General features: G+C 44.2%; 1 protein-coding gene across 1 annotated transcript in view; it reads right to left on the minus strand.

Moving 5' to 3' along the window:
• Positions 1-15096: 15096 nt before the first annotated feature.
• The window catches only part of LOC311105859 (aminopeptidase RNPEPL1-like), a 54000-nt gene continuing 43518 nt past the window's right edge, over positions 15097-25578 (minus strand). Inside the window, exons 7-11 of the mRNA XM_084148073.1 lie at positions 24702-24814; positions 24499-24607; positions 24028-24252; positions 22321-22463; positions 15097-16545 (exon numbers count right to left, since the gene is read on the minus strand). Coding sequence (XP_084004199.1) covers positions 16252-16545; positions 22321-22463; positions 24028-24252; positions 24499-24607; positions 24702-24814 — 884 coding nt within the window. The 3' untranslated portion in view covers positions 15097-16251. The remainder of the gene's footprint in view (positions 16546-22320; positions 22464-24027; positions 24253-24498; positions 24608-24701; positions 24815-25578) is intronic.

Genomic DNA, 25578 nt, shown 5'->3' on the forward strand with positions numbered 1-25578 from the left:
TATCATTGGTTGAGTCAGCCACTGGAAAGTTTAGGACAATCATTTCCTCATATTGTATAATGTCTCCCCTTTTCGTAGGCCTAGATTAGATTGTTGCATTCAAGAAGAGGTCGATTTTATTGATCTTAGTTTGTCAGTATCAGCAGAGTAGGACTACCTTGTCAATTTTGTAGTATGCCTATTATGAAAGATTCTGATAATGTCTTCAGACATGCAAAGTGTCATAAAAATGTGTTTAAAAAAGGCAATAAACATTCCTCTAGTTGGGGCTGACCTGCTTCCACAAACATGAAACTCATGCGCCACCTATGATATTGTAGCCTATTTCATTATGTTTTGGTGGGGGGTGCGAGCACGTCCACATTGACGGGCTGTAGTGGAGCAGGTCGAGCGCTTCAAGTTTTACTAAGGACTTAAAATGGTTCACGCACAGTCGTGAAGAACGCATGACAGGTCCTCTTCCCCCTCAGGAGGTTGAAAAGATTTGGCATGGGCCCTCAAATCCTCAAAACGTTCTACAGCTGCACCATCGAGAGCATCTTGACTGGCTGCATCACTGCTTGGTATGGCAAATGCACAATCCTCGAGCGTATGATGCTACAGAGGGTGGTGCGGACAGCCCGGTACATCACTGGGGCCAAGCTCCCTGCCATCCAAGACCGGTGTGAAAGGAATGCCTGGAAAATTGAAAGACTCCAGCCACCCAAGCCATAGACTTTTCTCTCTGCTTCCGCACGGCAAGCGGTACCGGTGTATCTAGTCTGACACCAACAAGCTCCTGAACAGCTTCTATCACCATGCCATAATGCTGCTAAATAGCTAACAAAATGGCAACACGGACTATCTGCATTAACCCTGTTTTTATTGCACTGACTATGCACACTCACAGGACTCTACACACTCACTCACACTGACACTCCAACACACACATTTGCTCACCCACATAACATGCACACACATTCATACTGATAACCCACGTGCACACACACTCACATACAATCATCATATACGCTGCTGTACTCAGTTTATCAATTCAAAAATTGATTAAACTGTTTTTTCACCTCGAACTACACACAATGCCCCATAATGGCAAAGCAAAAACAGGTTTTTAGAAATGTTTGCAAATGTATAAAAAAAAAAAAAAACTGAAATATCATAAGTATTCAGACCCTTTACTCAGTACTTTGTTGAAGCACCTTTGGCAGCGATTACAGCCTCAAGTCTTCTTGGGTATGACGCTACAAGCTTGGCACACCTGTATTTGGGGAGTTTCTCCCATACTTCTCTGCAGATCCTCTCAAGCTCTGTCAGGTTGGATGGGGAGCGTTGCTGCACAGCTATTTTCAAGTCTCTCCAGAGATGTTCGAACGGTTTCAAGTTCAGGCTCTGGCTGGGCCACTCAAGGACATTCAGAGATTGTCCCAAAGCCACTCCTGCATAAGGGTAGGCAACAACACATCTGCCACGCTGACCCTCAACACGGGGGCCCCTCAGGGGTGTGTGCTTAGTCCCCTCCTGTACTCCCTGTTCACCCACTGCGTGGCCAAGCACGACTCCAAGACCATTAAGTTTGCTGATGACACAATGGTGATAGGCCTGATCACCGACAACAATGAGACAGCTTACAGGGAGGAGGTCAGAGACCTGGCAGTGTGGTGCCAGGACAACAACCTCTCCCGCAATGTGAGCAAGACAAAGGAGCTGATCGTGGACTACAGAAAAAGGAGGGCCGAACATGCCCCCATTCACATCGACGGGGCTGTAGCGGAGCGGGTCGAGAGTTTCAAGTTCCTTGGTGTCCACATCACCAACAAACTATCATGGTACAAACACACAAAGAAAGTTGTGACGAGGTCACGACAACACCTTTTCCCCCTCAGGAGACTGAAAAGATTTGGCATGGGTCCCCAGATCCTCAAAATGTTCTACAGCCGCACCATCGAGAGCATCCTGACTGGTTGCATCACCGCCTGGTATGGCAACTGCATATGGCATCCGACCGTAAGGCGCTGCAGAGGATAGTGCATACGGCGCAGTACGTCACTGGGTCCAAGCTTCCTGCCATCCAGGACCTCTATACTAGGCGTGTCAGAGGAAGGCCCAAAAAACTGTCAAAGACTCCAGTCACCCAAGTCATAGACTGTTCTCTCTGCTACCGCACGGCAAGCGGTACCGGAGCGCCAAGTCTAGGTCCAAAATGCTCCTGAACAGCTTCTACCCCAAAGCCATAAGACTGCTGAACAATTAATAAAATGGCCATCCGGACTACATTGACACCCCCCCTGCTGCTACTCGCTATTTATTATCTATGCATAGTCACTTTACCCCTACCTACATGTACATATTACCTCGACTAACCTGTACCCCCTGTATATAGCCTCGTTATTGTTATTTTATTGTGTTACTTTTTCTTTTCTTTTTATTAAGTAAATATTTTCTTAACTATTTCTTGAACTGCATTGTTGGATAAGGGCTTGTAAGTAAGCATTTCAGGGTAAGGTCTACACCTGTTGTTTTCGGCGCATGTGACAAATTTGATTTGATTGTCTTGGCTGTGTGGTTAGGGTCGTTGTCCTGTTGGAAGGTGATTTGCTAGCTAGCTAGCTAGCTTGGTTAGCTAATATTAGCTAGTTTAGCTAGCTACAAATAGTTATATGGGTAATGGCGTATATTTAAGGTGTTAAACAGGGGAAAGAGTGTTAGAAGTGGTTTTATATTATATATACAGTTGAAGTCGGAAGTTTACATACGCCTTAGCCAAATACATTTAAGTTTTTCACAATTCCTGACATTTAATCCTAGTTAGGATCACCACTTTATTTTAAGAATGTGAAATGTCAGAATAAATGTCACAATCGTCGTAAGAACCGGACCAAGGCGCAGCACGATATGCGTACATCTTTTAATGAGTACTTTATAACATATACAAAAACAACAAAACGATACGTGAAATCCTAAGGTTAACAAACACAAACCTCTACGGAACAAGATCCCACAAATGACAAGTGCAAAACAGGCTGCCTAAGTATGGTTCCCAATCAGAGACAACGAGCCACAGCTGTCTCTAATTGGGAACCACCCTGGCCAACATAGAAATAAACGATCTAGAAAGAAACACATAGAAAACAAAACATAGACACTACACACCCTGGCTCAACATTTAAGACTCCCCAGAGCCAGGGCGTGACAATAAAAGTAGAGAGAATTATTTATTTCAGCTTTTATTTCTTTCATCACATTTCCAGTGGGTCAGAAGTTTACATACACTCAATTAGTATTTGGTAGCATTGCCTTTAAATTGTTTAACTTGGGTCAAACGTTTTGGGTAGCCTTCCACAAGCTTTCCACAATAAGTTGGGTGAATTTTGGCCCATTCCTCCTGACAGAGCTGGTGTAACTGAGTCAGGTTTGTAGGCCTCCTTGCTCGCACACGCTTTTTCAGTTCTGCCTACAAATTTTCTATAGGAATGAGGTCAGGGCTTTGTAATGGCCACTCCAATACCTTGACTTTGTTGTCCTTAAGCAATTTTGCCACAACTTTGGAAGTATGCTTGGGGTCATTGTCCATTTCGAAGACCCATTTGCGACCAAGCTTTAACTTCCTGACTGATGTCTTGAGATGTTGCTTCAATATATCCACATAATTTTCCTTCTTCATGATGCCATCTATTTTGTGAAGTGCACAAGTCCCTCCTGCAGCAAAGCACCCCCACAGCATGATGCTGCCACCCCCGTGCTTCACGGTTGGGATGGTGTTCTTTGGCTTGCAAGCAACCCCCTTTTTCCTCCAAACATAATGATGGTCATTATGGCCAAACAGTTCTATTTTTGTTTCATCAGACCAGAGGACATTTCTCCATAAAGTACGATCTTTGTCCCCATGTGCAGTTGCAAACCGTAGTCTGTCTTTTTTTATGGAGGTTTTGGAGCAGTGGCTTCTTCCTTGCTGAGCGGCCTTTCAGGTTATGTCGATATAGGACTACACCTTCTACCTCTCTTTCTTTCTCTCTCTATCTATCGCTAGGGTCCAGCAGACTGGTTATTACGTTAGAAATGAAAAAGCTATTACATTATTGGCAGTTATTACTTTATGGACTAGTCATAAATGGGGATTATCCACTCCTGGTTAGGGCTGAGAATTGCAAGGGACTTCATGAAGCAATATTGTCACGATACTTAGGTGCCGATACAATATGTATTGCAATTGTCACGATTATCTATGTATTGCGATTCGATACTGTGATTTAATTGCGATTCGATGTTACAAACATACAGTCGTAGTCAAAAGTTTTGAGAATGACACATACTGCTGCCTCAGTTTTGATAATGGCAATTTGCATATACTCCAGAATGTCATGAAGAGTGATCAGATGAATTGCAATTAATTGCAAAGTCCCTCTTTGCCATGAAAATGAACTTAATCCCCAAAATACATTTCCACTGCATTTCAGCCCTGACACAAAAGGACCAGCTGACATCATGTCAGTGATTCTCTCGTTAACACAGGTGAGAGTGTTGACGAGGACAAGGCTGGAGATCACTCTGTCATGCTGATTGAGTTAGAATAACATACTGTAAGCTTTAAAAGGAGGGTGGTGCTTGAAATCATTGTTCTTCCTCTGTTAACCATGGTTACCTGCAAGGAAACACGTGCCGTCATCATTGCTTTGCACAAAAAGGGCTTCACAGGCAAGGATATTGCTGCTAGTAAGATTGCACCTAAATCAACCATTTATCGGATCATCAAGAACTTCAAGGAGAGCGGTTCAATTGTTGTGAAGAAGGCGTCAGGGCGCCCAAGAAAGTCCAGCATGCGCCAGGACCGTCTCCTAAAGTTGATTCAGCTGCGGGATCGGGGCACCACCAGTGTGAGTGCATCTGCACGCACAGTGAGGCAAAGACTTTTGGAGGATGGCCTGGTGTCAAGAAGGGCAGCAAAGAAGCCACTTCTCTCCATGAAAAACATCAGGGACAGACTGATATTCTGCAAAGGGTACAGGGATTGGACTGCTGATGACTGGGGTAAAGTCATTTTCTCTGATGAATCCCCTTTCCGATTGTTTGGGGCATCCGGAAAACACCTTGTCCGGAGAAGACAAGGTGAGCGCTACCATCAGTCCTGTGTCATGCCAACAGTAAAGCATCCTGAGACCATTCATGTGTGGGGTTGCTTCTCAGCCAAGGGAGTGGGCTCACTCACAATTTTGTCAAAGAACACAGCCATGAATAAAGAATGTTACCAACACATCCTCCGAGGGCAACTTCTCCCAACTATCCAAGAACAGTTTGGTGACGACCAATGCCTTTTCCAGCATGATGGAGCACCTTGCCATAAGGCAAAAGTGATAACTAAGTGGCTCGGGGAACAAAACATCGACATTTTAGGTCCAGGGCCAGGAAACTCCCCAGACCTTAATCCTATTGAGAACTTGTGGTCGATCCTCAAGAGGTGGGTGGACAAACAAAACCCCACAAATTCTGACAAACTCCAAGCATTGATTATGCAAGAATGGGCTGCCATCAGTCAGGATGTGGCCCAGAAGTTAATTGACAGCATGCCAGGGCGGATTGCAGAGGTCTTGAAAAAGAAGGGTCAACACTGCAAATATTGACTCTTTGCATAAACTTAATGTAATTGTCAATAAAAGCCTTTGACACTTATGGAATGCTTGTAATTATACTTCAGTATACCATAGTGAACAGTAACATCTGACAAAACTATCTCATAACACTGAAGCAGCGAACTTTGTGAAGACAAATACTTGTGTCATTCTCAAAACTTTTGACCACGACTGTACTGCTCACCATTTGTCTGCTGCAGAGGGACAAGAGAGAGTCATGAGAAAACTAGTTTTGATCAGTCATGGAAATAAAAGTGCTGAACTAATTTGCTCCCTATTCAAAAAGAAGATGGACAACAAGTTATGAAGGAAAAATACTGGAGTTTTGGTGCAGATACAGCAAATATAATATTGCTATATTGTCAAAACGATACGATATATCATCAAACTGTATGAACTATCCCGATATGTAACTATCAATTTTTTACCCATCACTACACCTGGTTTAAGTATTTACAGTCTTCAGTCTTTTACATATTGTGTAACTGGCAGTATTCGTCTATCATTATATCTTAAACTCAGGTACGGTAGTCCTCCACTCCAGTGGCGGCTCCTGAAAAAATTCTCAGGGGGGGCAATTTTTCTGATGATTTAGGTGACCTACACACATTTTAAAAAAGATATGTCCAGCAACAACATGAAGACAGGGGCAGCATATAAGTCAATACTGATATACACATTACTTGCTTCAAAAAGGCCTCATGGTTGAATTGGAAATATGTGCACCTGAGCAAGCAGGAGCTTTTGATAGAGGCTACTGAAAACATTGATGCAAGTTATTGGTAATAAGAAATTTTTATAGACTTCCATATTCTGCCCTCTTGTATAGATTTGTGAAAATGAACAGTGATAGACATTTTGCCTGAAAACAGAATTTGAAAATAATTTCTAGAAAAGGTAAACACAGCTATCTGTATGGCTTTGTAAATATGAACAACCATATTCTGGCCAATTGTATAGATTTGTAAAAAAAAATTGTTTACTTTTTTAAAAATGAAAAATAACTATTTTAAACAACATCAACTGTGAACTGATTTGGGCGTGTGTGTGTTAAAGAGACAGACAGGGAGGGACAAAGAGAGAGAGAGGCTACATTACTTGTACTGAAACTGTTCTCTTCTCTCTTTCAATGCAGCAAAGCGGTCAATGACTTTCTCATTGAAATCAGGCATGCTGAGGACTAGTTTACTAGTTACTTTTTAGCTTGCTGCATGATCAAATTCAGCTGATGCGCATAGCAATGCACGTAATGGCCTTTCTTGAAATGCTCACGCACCTTTTGCCTTCTCTCGCCTCATCACACTGGCTCCATCGTAAGCTTGCGCAATGAGTTTGACTTTCACGTCGTCGGCAAAAAGACCGTTCAGTCTCTCCAAAAGCACACTGGCGATTGAGACTGAGGTTGATTCCGAGATGGGAAGGAACTCAAAAAAGCGCTCCTGCACTTTGTGGTTGTCTCTTTGATGTGAACTTCTTTCAAAGAGACAATCGAGTTGCACTGAACGCTATAGCCATCTTGATAGTAGTACGTGAATTGATTGATGCTGCTACCCGCTCTTTTCTTAGTTACATTCATGGTTACGTTACGTATGACGAAAGCGCGTAAGTGCAAGCCCTCAGAAACCCATAGAGATTGTATTGAAAGCTCTGAAATTTGAAAAAAATAGATTTTACATGAGAGGCTATGAGAGACTTCTGGGCGATTTTCAACCTGACTGAAATCGCCCCAAAACGGGCGGGGCCATTTGAAGCACGACTTTAGCCTGATTGGACATTTAGTGGCAGATCAGACCAGACGTCTAGATTACAACACTGATAACTACTGTTGCCGTGATATAATTGATTAGAAAAAAAATCCCTTGCTTTTCCCGTTTGGCAGTGCGTCGCCCATATCGCCCTAATGAACACACCGCCCCTGCTCCACTCTCAGATGAGAGAGACATAAATCGTCCCTGTGGTGTTTTTTAGCTAAAGACTTTCTAGTCCACCTGATAGAGAAGGACCCTAGGATACGCTACACATGTGACAGGGCTCTTCAGCAGCCCTGGGACCGTGCACACGCACACACCTTGTTGTGCCCCCCAACAGAGCCTGGCCCTCATGTCTCTCTCCCTCCCTCAGGATTGCTGGAGACAAAGCCCTTGTTAAGAGCATCCATGACTCTGTCAGCGCCCAGATCAAGAAGAGCTTCATCAAGAGCAAATGTAGGGTGGGTTACTCTTACTGTACTCTCCTGCTATCAACTATGATAACTTCATGTGACATTATGTGAGCTTTATGGTGCAAAATAGCATTTTACAATAAGGGATCACTTTACATGGCTAGTTAAAGGGTTTATAATTTGTTTATATAAATCCTCTTAAATGTAATAGCAAAATGTACGTTTCCGCCTAAATAGACATACACAAAAGTAACTGCTATTCATGTGTAATTACATGATTCTGACATACAAAAACTTGGTATATTTGGTAAGAAAACGTGGGAGATTGTAAGGAAATGATCAGAAGATGAATAGGAGTTACATAGTTCAGAATACACAAGATCAAGCGCACACAAAATAATCGTTTTTTTTTTTCATTTACTTTGAAAGTCATCTTTCATTGACAAGCTATAAGTGAGTTATTGATGACTAGAGCTGGAAACACATCAGATGGCTTCCACAACATGTGAAGAATATCAAGGGAAAAAATGGGATTGATAGATCTAACAACTAGAAATGGGCATATGTTTTAGTAAGTGGTGTCAGGTGTGGTCACGGGATGTTTCCAAGTGTCCCTAAACCTCTCCAAAGTGGCATATGTCTGTAAATTAGATAATTCCAGTGCTATTACATATTTGCAATCCCTAAATACTATTTGTTCAGTATAAAAACACAATTTCTACCACATCAACCTTACTCAAACAATGGGTAATTGCACTGTTTTTGTACACTGGATATGCCTGGATTCACTATAAAAACTAAATTTCTACAACACCAACCTCTCTCAAACATTGTGGTGGTGTCGTGGGACATACAGGGGATATGGATGTCTACAGCGCGTAAGCAGGCAACATATTTTTGATGCGCAAAGATATAGTCACTCTGTGGGTATTAGATGTTGCCATTAAGTCATACATCATCAGATAACATTGGCAATAGGCTAGATTTGATACCCCCCCATGTAGCTATAGCTAAAACACAGACCAAATCAAAGCTTACATTGTAAGATGTTTGGTGAAAATGTTGTGTAAGATAAACATTTTGACTCTCTGGGCTGGTGATGAATAACGGTAGGTCACAGGCAGACAAATAAGACCTCCTCATGATCTGTGGAGTCCCGGCTTTCGGTGTGTATCAACGTATTCCGTGTTTATTTCGTTTACGCCTCACAACGCTAACCGGAATGTAGGTAGCAGCCATCTTGAAATGAGGTCATTGGGAGCCAGCCCTTTATAAATGTGTATGCCTATATATGGTAGTAAGTCATACCAAAGATTTGAAGGCACCGATCAATAGCCAAGATACTCAGCTTTCCGCAGACACCCTGCTTTTGCAGATAGGGGATACCGTTCTCATACCAGACTGAATTGAATAAAGAAAATATATATAGGGTCCCCAAATATAGGAACTTTACATTTAAGAGGTTTTAATGTTTAGTGAATCATTTATAAATGCGTACGTCTCTGATGGGAATATGTTTGGTCCTGCAGCAAGCATTTAATGCCACAGCGGTAGTCCGTCACAGGTCCGAAGGCTCCCATCCATCCTGCCCAGCCCCTGTAGAAGAGGCTCCCACCCAGACCACCCTGCCCAGCCCCTGTAGAAGAGGCTCCCACCCAGACCACCCTGCCCAGCCCCTGTAGAAGCCATCTGCTGCTGGCTGAGGAACACACCGGTCAGTGGCTCACAGCACCACCCATTAGGGTGACGTAGTGGAATAGCAAAACAAGTCTCTCACTTACTAAAACTATGATAGTTCTCACTCACTAAAATTAGTAACGTTTTAGTAAAGAGCCTAGATCTGTACTCCTGAGTGGCGCAGTGGTCTAAGGCACTGCATCGCAGTGCTAACTGTGCCACTAGAGATCCTGGTTCGAATCCAGGCTCTGTCGCAGCCGGCCGCGACCGGGAGACTCATGGGCGGCGCACAATTGGCCCAGCGTTGTCCAGGGTAGGGGAGGGAATGGCCGGCAGGGATGTAGCTCAGTTGATAGAGCATGGCGTTTGCAACGCCAGGGTTGTGGGTTCGATTCCCACGGGGGGCCAGTATAAAAAAAATATGTATTCACTAACTGTAAGTCGCTCTGGATAAGAGCGTCTGCTAAATGACTAAAATGTAAAATGTAAAAAATGTAGCTCAGTTGATAGAGCATGGCGTTTGCAACGCCAGGGTTGTGGGTTCGATTCCCATGGGGGGCCAGTATAAAAAAAATATGTATTCACTAACTGTAAGTCGCTCTGGATAAGAGCGTCTGCTAAATGACTAAAATGTAAATTTCCAAGATTACAGTGTGTCTGGTCCTGAAATCTGTCTCTCTGTTTCAGTGTCTCCAGTTGAAGGGGGCTGCTCCCAGAGTGCGGACCGGCGGGGCAGAACAAGACCCCCTGGCCAACTGCACCTACCGCTGCCATCCAACCAGCTGCATCTGATCCCCCGGCCACCTGAAGTGTGGCCAACCAATGACTTTCCCACGATTTACCTGTGGAGTCCAGAGAAACTCCCCAGTCTGGTCCGGAACACAGAGTTGTTGTTCCAGTGCCCCGCCACCAGATGGGCAGGCATGTTAAGAACCCAGGCATGTTAAGAACCCAGGCATGTTAAGACCCAGATTGGGGTGAGAGTGGAGGATGATCTGAGAGAGGAGAAGAGAGGGAAGAAAAGGAGGAGAGCTGAAGGAGAGGCGTCGTACCCAGTGTATTCCTGGGTGATATTAGTTTGGGAGTGGGACAGAGCTTGGACAGTGTTTTTACTCATGCTTTTAAAAAGTGGACGTTTGGCCTCATTACCGGCCGTGACCGGGAGTCCCATAGGGCGGCGCACAATTGGCCCAGCGTCGTCTGGGTTAGGGGAGGGTTTGGCCAGGGGGGCTTTACTTGGCTCATCGCGCTCAAGCGACTCCTTGTGGCGGGCTGGGCGCCTGCGGGCTGACTTGGTCGTCAGTTGAACTGTGTTTCCTCCGACACATTGGTGCAGCTGGCTTCCAGGTTAAGCGAGCGGGTGTTAAGAAGCGCGGCCGGTCGTGTTTCGGAGAAAAAGGGGGTAAAAAAAGATGTCCCTGGTTGCCTCAACTCGGGTGAAGATCTTTTATCTAGGTGGGTCCCTCTCTCTCAAGAGTGGAGGCTCTCCCAGGTATGAACATTTTTCGTCAGGGCCGACGTAGATCTTTACGCATCACGAGAAAACACGCAGTGTCCTCTATTTTTCTCGATGAGGGACCCGAGTGCCCCGTAGGGAGTGGATGCTCTGGTGCACCAGTGGCTTTGGACCCACCTTTACGCATTTCCCCCAGTGGTTGTAATTCAGCCCACGTTGGAGAGAGTGTGCCGGGAGGGATTAAGATTGATTCTTGTGGCTCCCCGTTGGCCCAGTCAGCCTTGGTTCGCGGAGATCATTCGTCTTTTAGGCAGGGACCCATGACAACAACCGTTGCACAGGGACCTGTTGTCCCAGGCGCACGGGCAGGTTTGGCAAGCAAGGCTATGGATTTGGTTCCTATGGGCCTGGCCCCTAAGAGGGCCAATCTGATGGCTAGCGGTTTACCTCCAAATGTTATTTTTACCATTCAGTCTGCAAGGGCGCCCTCTACGAGAGAGCTGTATGTGTATAAGTGGCAAGCGTTTTAGCTCTGGTGCAGAGATAAAGGACTTGTTCCTTTTCAGTACTCTGTGAGTGACTCACCCCCTGGTGCTGTGGTTCCTGAAAGGTGTTCTTCATCTCAGACTGGTCTCTAAACCTATTGCGCCTACATGGGACTTGGCGCTGGTTTTGAGCCTCTGGAGTCGGTGGATCTGAAGATCCTCTCCTACAAAACCTCCATCCTTATGTTGTTGGACTCAGCTAAACGTGTTGGGGACCTCCACGTGTTATCAATACACCCTTCCTCTACTCAGTTCACCCCGGGCAACTCTAAGGTGACGTTGCGTCCAAATGCGGCCTTTGCCCCGAAAGTCATGGCTTAGCTTTTGAGCTATTTCCCTTTTTGCCTCCTCCATTTGCTTCTGAAGAGCAACAGGGGTTACATGCCCTGTGTCCGGTGCGAGCTTTACACAAGTACATTAAATGGACCTGGGATATCTGGTTACGTGACCAACTTTTGGTCTGTTTTGCTAATCCAGCTCGCAGCAGGGCGCTCTCTAAGCAGCGTCTCTCCCACTGGATTGTGGAGGCTGGCATATAGCAGCAAGGGGCAAGGGTTACCTAGCAGTGTACGCACCCACTCTACCAGGGGTCTGGCAGCGTCTTGGTCGTTGTTTAAAGGATTGACTATAGGAGATATTTGTGCTGCGGCGAGTTGGGCATCACCACACACTTTTGTGAGATTTTATAGCTTGGATGTCACTGCTCCCAGTATAGCACACAGTGTGCTTCCGGCTGGGACAGGGGAAAGTCACTAGGCAGTGCACCATGTGCACAATACCCAGACAGCCGCATCTGGCAGGGTCAGGTATGGGTGGTCTGCCATGGGCCGTTTCATTTATACTGAACAAAAATATAAATGCAACATGTAAAGTGTTGGTCCCATGGTTCATGAGCTGAAATAAAATATCCCTGAAATGTTCCATATGCACAAAAAGCTTATTGTTGTGCCCAAATTTGTTTACATCCCTGTTAGTGAGCATTTCTCCTTAGCCAAGATAATCCATCCACCCGACAGGTGTGGAATATCAAGAAGCTGATTAAACAGCATGATCATTACACAGGTGCACCTTGTGCTGGGGACAATAAAAGGCCACTCTAAAATGTGCAGTTTTGTCACACAACACAATGCCACAAATGTCTCAAGTTTTGAGGGAGCGTGCAATCGGCATGCTGACTTCAGGAATATCCACCAGAGCTGTTGCCAGAGAATAAAATGTGAATTCCTCTACCACGCCTCCAACTTCATTTTAGATAATGTGGCAGTATATCTAACCGGCCTCACAACCGCAGACCACATGTATGGCGTCGTGTGGGCTAGCGGCTTGCTGATGTCAACGTTGTGAACAGAGTGCCCAATGGTGGCGGTGGGGTTATGGTATGGGCAGGCATAAGCTACAGACAACGAACGCAATTGCATTTTATCTATAGCAATTTGAATGCACAGATACCGTGACGAGATCCTGAGGCCCATTGTCGTGCCATTCATCTGCCGCCATCACCTCATGTTTCAGCATAATGATGCACGGCCCCATGTCGCAAGGATCTGTACACAATTCATAGAAGCTGAAAATGTCACCGTTTTTCCATGGAGGTGTACGACAGTGTGTTCCAGTTCCCGCCAATATCCAGCAACTTTGCATAGCACAGGAGTGGGTCAACATTCCACAGGCCACAAGCAAATGGTGGTCACACCAGATACTGACTGGTTTTCTGATCCACGCCCCTAACAAAAAAATAAGGTATCCGTGACCAACGGATGCATATCTGTATTCCTAGTCATTTGAAATCCATAGATTAGGGCATAATGAATTTATTTCAATTGACTGATTTCCTTGAACTGTAACTCAGTAAAATCTTCTAAATTGTTGCATGTTGAGTTTATATTTTCGTTCAGTATAGTTACCGTTGGGGTCGGCTTGAGGGTGTGATTATATTATATTATAGTATGTTGTACCCCGTAGTTATAGTCATAACGTTACCATTTTTATCCATCCTCCTCTGATTCAGAATATATCATTTTCATCGTCATGGCACACTTTATTTAAGAGCTATTGAAGAAAATAAAAATCTAAATTTCAACAAAGGGGTGGATTGTTCTCCATCATCCCGTTTCAGAATATACCATGCTTGATTCAAAAGCTACTGATGTGATAAAACCGAATATACAATATAAAACTAATTTGAAACTAATTTGACCTTGGTCTGATTTAGCACATCATTGTGCACATGTAACTTATGCCTTGATTACACCGACAGCGGCATTGCATTTTGGTACACCAGAAGTACATTCATTTCCAATGGAATGCTGCATTTGCAGCATTGCAGAGGCAGTTGCAGTGCGTTCTGTGTGTTGCATATGTTGGAGTTATCGAACATATGCATCAAATTGTATGCGTAGATGGCTTGACAGAAATGGTAGCAGAAGGTGAATGTTGAACTTTTGTTCCACACAAAATCCAACGTATGCACCACACAGAACGCACTGCAACTGCCTCTGCAACGCAATGTTGCAAGGCAAACGCAGTGTTCCATTGGAAATTAATTTACTTCTGGTGTACCAAAACGCAATGACGCTATAGGTGTTAGCCCTACAGATCATGAAATATTTTGAGGCAAAATTACAGACAGTAGCCTGCAATTAGCAAAGTAGAACTCAATTGATTTAACATGAAATTGATGTAAATATGATTTAAATATATAGGCCTATATAGCCTATATCTTTTAATGCAGTCATCTTGGTTTTAATTTGAAGCATCTTTTTATCCTTCGTTTATTTGTAACAATTGCAAAGACATTGGCAACTTTGTATTTGAAGCCTAGTCAACTTCCTTCTGAAGTTATCAGAGGTCACAGCGAGACAGATAAACATCTTGATTCTGTGTTTAGCGGAGAGCTTCTGTGTATAAAGTGACGCGGAAGGGCAAAAAAGCATCTAACGACGCACTGTTCTACGAGTGTTTTGAGGCAGTCGGTAAATAACCAGCGTTTTCAAGTGCAACTTCGTTAACGATGGTTTTAGGAAACAGCTCGAAGATTTAACGATGCTCCTACGATGAACTTAAGATGCTTTTGGGAAAATGGGCCCGGTGCCAAACAGATGCCAACACCAGGCCTCTAGGATAAAAGCATCACAGTGCCCTAATAGGTCTACGGACTAGGTCTAATAGGTCTACATAACCGGAGTTGACACTTTTTCCTTTTTACTCACAATATCAGTTTGATTTCAAAAGCACCAATCTAGAGGCAAACGTCATTGTTGAGTCTCAAGGCTTTTTTATTACCTGTAAAACATTGGAGACAAACCTGCTAGTCTATCCCCTCTGTGTTGTTCGGTAACAGTACTGTACGTTAAGTAAGGCATCGGAGGACAGGCAGTCACCGTCTAACCATGTAATTTCATGTAATCATCAAAACACAAACATTCTGCCCCTCACATTGCTATGCTGAGAGGTACAGCCCGTTCACAATTCATATATGTTGGGAGGAAACGTTAAAACAGAATTTGTACAAAATCATTGTTAACATTTCAGCCCAACCACTCATTAATACGTCAATGACATACACGCCCCCCCCCCCAAACACACCCTCCCCTCTTTAGTCAATCACAGAATTGAAATTATCTGTAGCTTTGGAAATGTCAAGCAAGCCTGAGCGAGAGAAGTCCAGAAGGCTGACACTGTCACTGTTGACAAGGCTCGCGTTCAGGAGGGTGCACACGTTCGTTCTCAACATAAGAAATGGCTTCTATACAGACGACAATGATTCTCTATTTTTCAGGACAAAGAAGCATGTCTGTTCCATATATTCCTATCTGAAGGTCCTGTAACGTTGCACGCCACCTGGGTAGGTGAATGCACTTTACAGGACTGAATGCGACCCAGAATTGCAGAGCTCCAGTTTGAAGGCACATGTGTGACCTTACCCTCTCCCTTCTCACTGACAACCCTACAGGAGAGGGTTTAGCACTGTGGCGCTACGTCTCAATAGTGTACAGTAGGAGGACTACCATCCTTCCCTACTTAAGAGAGTTGATAGGTAAAAGCAAAACCGTCAAAGAAGCCCAATACATAATTGAGCCGACTGGACTTTCATTTCAGTTCATTTTGAATTATTTGAGATAAGTGCAGATGAGGACAAGGAGACAAGGCGAGGAAGGATGTTTAGACTACTGAGACACAGCCCAGGTGTAAAGGGGGAATTCCACTTCCATTCCTGGATAAGCCTCCCTGTTGCATATTCCAAATGTGGAATTAATGGATTGTAATTATTAAAGGCAGGGTGAAAGTGTGTAGTGTTGAACGGAGCATACAGAGGCTGCGCCCCAAATGCTATGGGCCCTGGGGTCCATAGTGCCATTCCTATGTAGTACACTACTTTTGACCATATCCCTATGGCAGTGGTTCTCAAACCTCTCCTTATGAAGTCATAATCCCAGCTCTAAGCAGGATACACACGTGTGCAAACAGTCAATAGCTACCTCCATTCATGAAGCGCATGTGCACGCACACACAGCATTGTCCTTCCCAGAGAGGCTTCAAAAGGTTAGCTTACAAAAATCAGACTCAATATATAAATAGACATATACACACATTATTGTGCATATGTGTGTAACAGTGTGCATGTGTGTGTGTGCATGTGTATGAACCCGCAGGTCCTTCGTCACTCCCTGTCAGTCTCAGTCAAGCACGGATGACGGCTGGCTGACAGTGCAGTCATTTCAAGTCTGTTACAGTTCTTCACCTTTTTCAACATGGCTCCCTCTCTCGTTTCTCTTCTCTTCTCCCGGCCTCTCAGGCGGACACGTTGACGTCACGTAGTGTGATAGTACCAGTAGTGGGGGGGTCGGCGGGCCCCGGGTGGCTCCTGGGGATGGGTCTGGGGGACGGGGGGGTGGGGGGTAGCAGTGAAGGGTCAGAGCCTGTGTTGGTGGGTAAAGCACTGGTCTGGAACAGGATCTGATGGAGTGTCCGTCGGAGGTTGGGGTGGAGTCGGGCCTGTGTCTGGTAGAACACCTCGGCCGCAAAACACTTCATCACCCCGGCACACAGGTCCTCGTACAGTGGCACCGTGTACATCCTTGACGTCTGATAAGATAAAAATACAAGATAAGGTTTAAATTGTTTTGCTGTGCATTACATGTTATATTTTATTTACATTTGTCTTTGCCACTTACAGGTAAAAGATAAAAAGTTACATAAGAGCTCTGCCGTCAAGAAGTTGACACTTAAACTTGAATAAAACAATTAAAAAGATACTGGCAAGAGAATTGTGCGGGTTTTCCTTTTCCTTTGAAGATATTATCGAATTATTTCCATGCACCTGCAAAAGCTAACACAGATGTGCAAGTGCTTTTTTGAATTTCAAAAGAGACATACAACATACATAATAGCATTACACACAGTGTCATTATATACCGATTAGTCCAGCAAACTCTTATTGAGAATCAACACAATTATCCCAGAAACCCTAGACCCACTCCAATTTGCATACCACCCCAACAGATCCACAGATGACGCAATCTCTATTGGACTCCACACTGCCCTTTCCCACCTGGACAAGAGGAACACCTGCGTGAGAATGCTATTCTTTGACTACAGCTCAGCATTCAACACCATAGTGCCCTCAAAGCCCATCACTAAGCTAAGGACCCTGGGACTAAACGCCTCACTCTGCAACTGGATCCTGGACTTCCTGACGGGCCGCCCCCAGGTGGTAAGGATAGGTAACAACATATCTGCCACGCTGATCCTCAACACGGGTGCCCCTCAGGGGTGCGTGCTCAGTCCCCTCCTGTACTCCCTGTTCACCCATGACTGCATGGCCAGGCACGACTCCAACACCATCATTAAGTTTGCCAATGACACAACAGTGTTAGGCCTAATCACCGACAACGATGAGACAGCCTATAGGGAGGAGGTCAGAGACCTGGCCGTGTGGTGCCAGGATAACAACCTCTCCCTCAACGTGATCAAGACAAAGGAGATGATTGTGGACTACAGGAAAAAGAAGAGGACCGAGCACGTCTCCATTCTCGTCGATGGGGCTGTAGTGGAACAGGTTGAGAGCTTCAAGTTCCTTGGTGTCCACATCACCAACAAACTATCATGGTCCAAACACACTAAGACCGTCGTGAAGAGGGCACAACAAAGCCTATTCCCCCTCAGGAGACTAAAAAGATTTGTCATGGGTCCTCAGATTCTCAAAACGTTCTACAACTGCACCATTGTGAGCATCCTGACTGGTTGCATCACCGCCTGGTATGGCAACTGCTCGGCCTCCAACCTCAAAGCACTACAGAGGGTAGTGCGTACGGCCAAGTACATCACTGGGACAAAGCTTCCTGCCATCCAGGACCTCTATACCAGGCTGTGTCAGAGGAAGGCCCTAAAAATTGTCAAAGACTCCAGCCACCCTAGTCATAGACTGTTCTCTCTGCTACCGCACGGCAAGCGGTACCGGAGCACCAAGTCTAAGTCCAAAAGGCTTCTTAACAGCTTCTACCCCCAAGCCATAAGACACCTGAACAGGTAATCATGGCTACCTGGACTATTTGCATTGCCCCCCCACTCCACCCCCACCCCCTCTTTTACGCTGCTGCTATTCTGCATATTATCTATGCATAGTCACTTTAACTCTACCTACATGTACATATTACCTCAATTACCTCGACTAACCGGTGCCCCCGCACATTGACTCTGTACCGGTACCCCCTGTATATACCTCCTTTCCGTTATTTTATTTCACTGCTGCTCTTTAATTATTAACTATTTTAATTTTTTACATATCTATTTTTTACTTTTTATTTTCTTAAAAACTGCATTGTTGGTTAAGGGCTTGTTATTAAGCATCTACACCTGTAGGTCTACACCTGTTGTATTCGGCGCATGTGGCAAATAAAATTTGATTTGATTTGAACTGCTGAGGGGAGACACACCGTTTGACGCCATTTGGCTATGACATACAGTGCATTCGGAAAGTATTACGACCCCTTCCCTTTTTCCACATTTTGTTATGTTACAGCCTAAAAATGGATTAAATGATTTTTTTCCCTCATCAATCTACAAACAATACCCCATAAAAAACTGAAATACCTTATTTACATAAGTATTCAGACCCTTGGCTATGAGACTTGAAATTGAGCTCAGGTGCATCCTGTTTCCATTGATCATCCTTGAGATGTTTTTACAACTTGATTGGAGTCCACCTGTGTTAAATTCAATTGATTGGACATGATTTGGAAAGGCACACACCTGTCTATACAAGGTCCCACAATTGACAGTGCATGTCAGAGCAAAAACCAAGCCATAAGGTCAAAGGAATTGTCCGTTGAGCTCCGAGACAGGATTGTGTCGAGGCACAGATCTGGGCAAGGGTACCAAAAAATGTCTGCAGCATTGAAGGTCCCCAAGAACACAGTGGCCTCCATCATTCTAAAATGGAAGAAGTTTGGAACCACCAAGAATCTTCCTAGAGCTGGCTGCCCGGCCAAACTGAACAATCGGGGGAGAAGCGCCTTGGTCAGGGAGGTGACCAAGAACTCGATGGTCACTCTGACAAAGCTCCAGAGTTCTTCTGTGGAGATGGGAGAACCTTCCAGAAGGACAACCTTCTCTGCAGCACTCCACCAATCAGGCCTTCATGGTAAAGTGGCCAGACGGAAGCCACTCCTCAGTAAAAGGCACATGACAGCCCGTTTGGAGTTTGCCAAAAGGCACCTAAAGGACTCTCAAGATTCTCTGGTCTGATGAAACCAAGATTGAACTCTTTGGTTTGAATGCCAAGCGTCACTTCTGAAGGAAACCTGGCACCATCCCTACGGTGAAGCATGGTGGTGGCAGCATCATGCTGTCGGGATGTTTTTCAGCGGCAGGGACTGGGAGACTAGTCAGGATGAACGGAGCAAAGTACAGAGAGATCCTTGATGAAAACCTGCTCCAGAGCGCTCAGGACCTCAGACTGGGACGAAGTTTCACCTTCAACAGGACAACGACCCTAAGCACACAGGCAAGACAACGCAGGAGTGGCTTCAGGACAAGTCTCTGAATGTCCTAGAGTGGCCTAGCCAGAGCCCGGACTTGAACCCGAGCGACGCTCCCCATGAATACTTATGTAAATGTGATATTTCAGTTTTTAATAAATTTGCAAACATTTTTAAATATCTGTTTTTGCTTTGTCATTATGGGGTATTGTTTGTAAATTGATGAGGGAAAAAAACTATTTAATCAATTTTAGAATAAGGCTGTAATGTAACAAAATGTGGAAAAAGTCAAGGGGTCTGAATACTTTCCGAATGCACTATATGAGTAACTGGCCTGCTACACTAGACGTATAACTTTTGCAGAGTGTGAGACACCTCTATCCATTTCAATAAAAATCTGGGCGTAAGTACGCTGGCTCCACGAGAGCCTCATGCTGCTCTGTGAAGAATTACACTCTAGTTTTATTTTAAAGATTTTGAGGTGCAGCTCAGACCCGAGAACAATGTTCTTGCATTGGCCAAAAGTGACATGTTCCCTCCATCCCCATCCTGCCATCCCTTTTAATAGCTTTTATTTGGGGCGGCAGATTGCCTAGTGGTTAAGAGCGTTGGACCAGTAACGTCCCGAAAGGTCGTTGGTTCGAATCCCTGAGATGGCTAGGTGAAAAATCTGCCGGTGTGCCCTTGAGCAAGGCACTTAACCCTAATTATTCCTGTAATTTGCTCTTAAGCGTCTGCTAAATGACTAAAATGTAAATGTAATTCTTGTGTAGTCTCTATTGAATTCATATGTTGTTACATAGTACTTTTATAACTGCACAGTAATAGAGTGAGTGGAAAAAGGAACACATGTAGCAGGGTTTCCCAAACTTGGTCCTGGGGCCTCCCAGGGGTGTATGCTTTGTTTTTTGCCCTAGCACTACACAGCTGATTCAAATAATCAACTCATCATCAAGCTTTGATTATTTGAATCAGCTATGTAGTGCTAGGGCAAAATCTAAAATGTGCACCCCTGGGAGGCCCCAGGATTGAGTTTGGGAAACCGTGATGTAAGGTAATTGAGTGATTTTTAAAAATCGAGCTGCAGATAGATCAGTCAGATTCGCTGTATAAACATCCTTCTTTTCTTCCTTGAATTAATTACAGATCTTGAATTGGTTGAATTGGAAAGTAACAGCATTCACCTAACCAATCACTTATAGATCTGTGATTATTGTAAGTATATGAGGAAGGAAGGATGCATTGTTTAGTGATAAAAAAAAAAGGTGACAGTTCAGTTTGTTAGCTGGTTATTTAGCAACGTCCAGAATATCCTGGCTAGAGTCTTTGTAGAATATAGCAATGCTAGTGGAAACGGATTGTATCAGTTAGTAATGCGTTCAAAAGTCGGAAATAAGCTTAAAGCCCCCATGCAGTCGTCATAATTTTATTTAAAAAATATCACTGTATGTCTAATAAATCACTGTTTATTTAATGAAAATAACCTCTGGCCCTTGAAATGCTCAGTCTGATCGTGTTGGCGTTACGAAACAAATGTGAAGATATTAACATACACAGCCCTGATTGGCTGATAGGATGGTCTAGAGCCCACCCCCTTACCCAAATTAACAGTAATTAGTCTATTATAATCAGATCACATTGTGACATCATGATGTGGGCCAAAAGTTCCATCCCACCTGAACAGGCTGAAATTCTAGGATTTCTTTTCAAACAGCTCTTACATAAAAAGGGGTATTATCATAATTTGTACAATTTCAGAGTGTTATTTCGATCTCATAGTGTGGAAATATCATTTAAAAAACAGGAAAATCAAGTTTAACTGCACCGCCCTTTTGACTTTAAAAAAGTGAACTATCCCTTTAAGTATTTGATAGTGCTGAGCAATTAGTGCTTTTTGAGGTAGGATCAGTTTCGGTTCACGGTTTTCTATTTTGGTTTAAATGTTTTTTTTTTTTTTACATTAACTACACTATGCATTATGTGGGTTGAATGCTGTAACAACACAGAATACAACAATTAATAAAAGTCCCATGATGGTAGTGACTGCCCATTACTGCTTATCACTTAATAACTATCATTTATTCACATTACTTTCATAAAATATTTCAGTTGTTGTGTATATTACATTTGTTTTATTTGATGACTTTATTATTTCATTCCAAGTCATCATCTCATCTCTATAGAGCTGCTGCCTATGCTGTCTGACTAAATCACAATTTTAGTAGTTCTTCAAAGTAAATAAAGCATGCTTTTATTACTGCTGAATACCAACTATCAATCACTTAGATCATGTATTTTAAGTTAGAGATACCTCGTGAAGCAACTGCTCTCTATCCCTCTCCATCATGCGTTCTTCCATCTCTTCTCTCAGTCACTTCTCTCCCTCTCTGTGTCTGCCCCACACCAGACAAATAGGCGCGCAATGGATTACAGTCATTGTAGTTCATTACCTTTTCTGTGCTAAACTATGTAGAATATTGGCCTGTTGGAAACTACAACTCCCTACTACATCGCACAGTTCAGAATTTGTTCTGATTTCTCTCTAGAGAAACTGCACATTGAGCTCACACAAAAAAACGGAACGAAATGGAATTCTAATAATTGAACCGTTGTAAGAAAATTCAAAAATAACCGCCATTTCGGTTAACTGTTCAGCACTAGTATTTGAACAGGGCCAGAGTGACCCTATCTGCGTCCCAAATGGCACTCTATTCCCTATATAGTGGGGAATAGGGTATCATCCCAAATGGCACCCTATTCCCTATATAGTGGGGAATAGGGTATCATCCCAAATGGCACCCTATTCCCTATGAATACACTACATAGGGAATAGGGTGCCATTTGGAACATGCCCTCGCCGTCTGGTTCAGTCACCACTCACGTGTTTGTGCAGGAAGCCGCGGATGCGGGGCAGGTCAGGGTAGAAGCTGTTCCGCACCACGATCTGCAGCCAGCGGATCTGCACCTCGGCGTTCATCTCATCCAGCTGGGCCGAGTAGCAGCCTGACAACTGACCCATCACCTCTGACACACACACAGAACATCCTATCACTCTCTGGGGTAGCTTGATTTACACAACATTTTCCTTGGTACAACGGAACCAATGGAATAGTCCCAAAAATGCTGAAATACACGACGCTCATGTATTTGAAGCCAGGGTCCGTATTCATAAAGCGTCTCAAGAGTAGGAGTGCTGATCAAGGATCAGGTCCCCCCTGTCCATGTACAGTTTTAAGTCGGAAGTTTACATACACTTAGGTTGGAGTCATTAAAACTCGTTTTATAACCACTCCACAAATGTCTTGTTAACGAACTATAGTTTTGTCAAGTCGGTTAGGACATCTACTTTGTGCATGACACAAGTAATTTTTCCAACAATTGTTTACAGACAGATTATTTCACTTATAATTCACTGTATCACAATTCCAGTGGATCAGAAGTTTACATACAATAAGTTGACTGTGTCTTTAAACAGCTTGGAAAATTCCAGAAAATGATGTCATGGCTTTAGAAGCTTCTGATAGGCTAATTGACATCATTTGAGTCATTTGACCTTGTGAAGATGCTGGAGGAAACAGGTACAAAAGTATCTATATCCACAGTAAAACAAGTCTTATATCGACATAACCTGAAAGGCCGCTCAGCAAGGAAGAAGCCACTGCTCCAAAACCGCCATAAAAAAGCCAGACTACGGTTTGCAACTGCACATGGGGACAAAGATCGTACTTTTTGGAGAAATGTCCTCTGGTCTGATGAAACAAAAATAGAACTGTTTGGCCATAATGACCATCGTTATGTTTGGAGGAAAAAGGGGGTCGCTTGCAAGCTGAAGAACACCATCCCAACCGTGAAGCACGGGGGTGGCAGCATCATGCTGTGGGGGGTGCTTTGCTGCAGGAGGGACTGGTGCACTTCACAAAATAGATGGCATCATGAGGAAGGAAAATTATGTGGATATATTGAAGCAACATCTCAAGACATCAGTCAGGAAGTTAAAGCTTGGTCGCAAATGGGTCTTCCAAATGGACAATGACCCCAAGCATACTTCCAAAGTTGTGGCAAAATGGCTTAAGGACAACAAAGTCAAGGTATTGGAGTGGCCATCACAAAGCCCTGACCTCATTCCTATAGAACATTTGTGGGCAGATCTGAAAGAGCGCGTGCAAGCAAGGAGGCCTACAAACCTGACTCAGTTACACCAGCTCTGTCAGGAGGAATGGGCCAAAATTCACCCAACGTATTGTGGGAAGCTTGTGGAAGGCTACCCGAAACGTTTTACCCAAGTTAAACAGTTTAAAGGCAATGCTACCAAATACTAATAGAGTGTATGTAAACTTCTGACCCACTGGGAATGTGATGAAATAAATAAAATATGAAATAAATAATTATCTCTATTATTCTGTCATTTCACATTCTTAAAATAAAGTGGCGATCCTAACTGACCTAAGACAGGGAATTTTTACTAGGATTAAATGTCAGGAATTCCGACTTCAATTTGTACATCTTACTTATTATTATAGAAAAGGAAAAACTGATCCTAAATCAGCACTCCTACAGTAAGAAGCTTGATACATAGTATGGTGCCTACCGTGTGAGAGGGGTGAGCGGTCCAGCAGTCGGTCCAGGAAGAGAACGGTCTGGAAGGTGCTCCAAGAGGAGAGGTTAAAGTTTGAGATAGCTGCAGGGTCCGGGGGTTCGCTGGCCCACAGGTCACATAGATTCTGGACGGGACCGGTCAGAACTCCACCGGCCGAGAGGTCCGGTTCGCACAGGGGGGGGCCACAACCGTTCAGCCACCGCTCAAACTCCAACCCTGAGAGAGAGAGAGAGAGAGAGAGAGAGAGAGAGAGAGAGAGAGAGAGAGAGAGAGAGAGAGAGAGAGAGAGAGAGAGAGAGAGAGAGAGAGAGAGAGAGAGAGAGAGAAACAAGTATATACCTCTTCAGTTCTGTGGGTTCACACAAAAACAGACAATTTGACAATGCTATCCAGCACTTGAACAAGTTGGGTGGGCGTATTTGTCCTTTTCCCATGAACTGGTGATGTGAGTGACGGACTCACCCTCTCTCTGGGCCACACAGCTCTCCTTCAGCTCAGGAAAGAAGCCCAGGAATAAATTGAGCAGGTCCTGGGCCACAACACTGCTGAACTTAAACTGCTCTATGTAGGCCTGAGAGATAGAAACATGACACAGTTTCAAGTGATGTGGTGTGCCTGTGTGTGTGTGTGTGTGTGTGTGTGTGTGTGTTCATGCGCTCTCTTACCCTTAGGAAGCTATCGAAGCGCTTGACGTCGCCACAGAGTTGAGAGAGGTATGAGACGAAGCAAAAGCCTTTCTCATAAGTGAACAAATTCATCAGACTACTGGGATTAATACCTAAGGGAAGAAAAAAAACATGAAAGGAGAGAGAATGAAAGACAAGAAAACAGAGTAACAGTAGTCATTTAAAGAAATATATATACACTGCTCAAAAAAATTAAGGGAACACTAAAATAACACATCTTAGATCGGAATGAATGAAATAATCTTATTAAATATTTTTTTCTTTACATAGTTGAATGTGCTGACAACAAAATCACACAAAAATGATCAATGGAAATCAAATTTATCAACCCATGGAGGTCTGGATTTGGAGTCACCCTCAAAATTAAAGTGGAAAACCACACTACAGGCTGATCCAACTTTGATGTAATGTCCTTAAAACAAGTCAAAATGAGGCTCAGTAGTGTGTGTGGCCTCCACGTGCCTGTATGACCTCCCTACAACGCCTGGGCATGCTCCTGATGAGGTGGCGGATGGTCTCCTGAGGGATCTCCTCCCAGACCTGGACTAAAGCATCCGCCAACTCCTGGACAGTCTGTGGTGCAACGTGGCGTTGGTGGATGGAGCGAGACATGATGTCCCAGATGTGCTCAATTGGATTCAGGTCTGGGGAACGGGCGGGCCAGTCCATAGCATCAATGCCTTCCTCTTGCAGGAACTGCTGACACACTCCAGCCACATGAGGTCTAGCATTGTCTTGCATTAGGAGGAACCCAGGGCCAACCGCACCAGCATATGGTCTCACAAGGGGTCTGAGGATCTCATCTCGGTACCTAATGGCAGTCAGGCTACCTCTGGCGAGCACATGGAGGGTTGTG

Source organism: Coregonus lavaretus (assembly GCF_964263955.1).
Source record: "Coregonus lavaretus genome assembly, chromosome: 30".
Classification (NCBI taxonomy): domain Eukaryota; kingdom Metazoa; phylum Chordata; class Actinopteri; order Salmoniformes; family Salmonidae; genus Coregonus; species Coregonus lavaretus.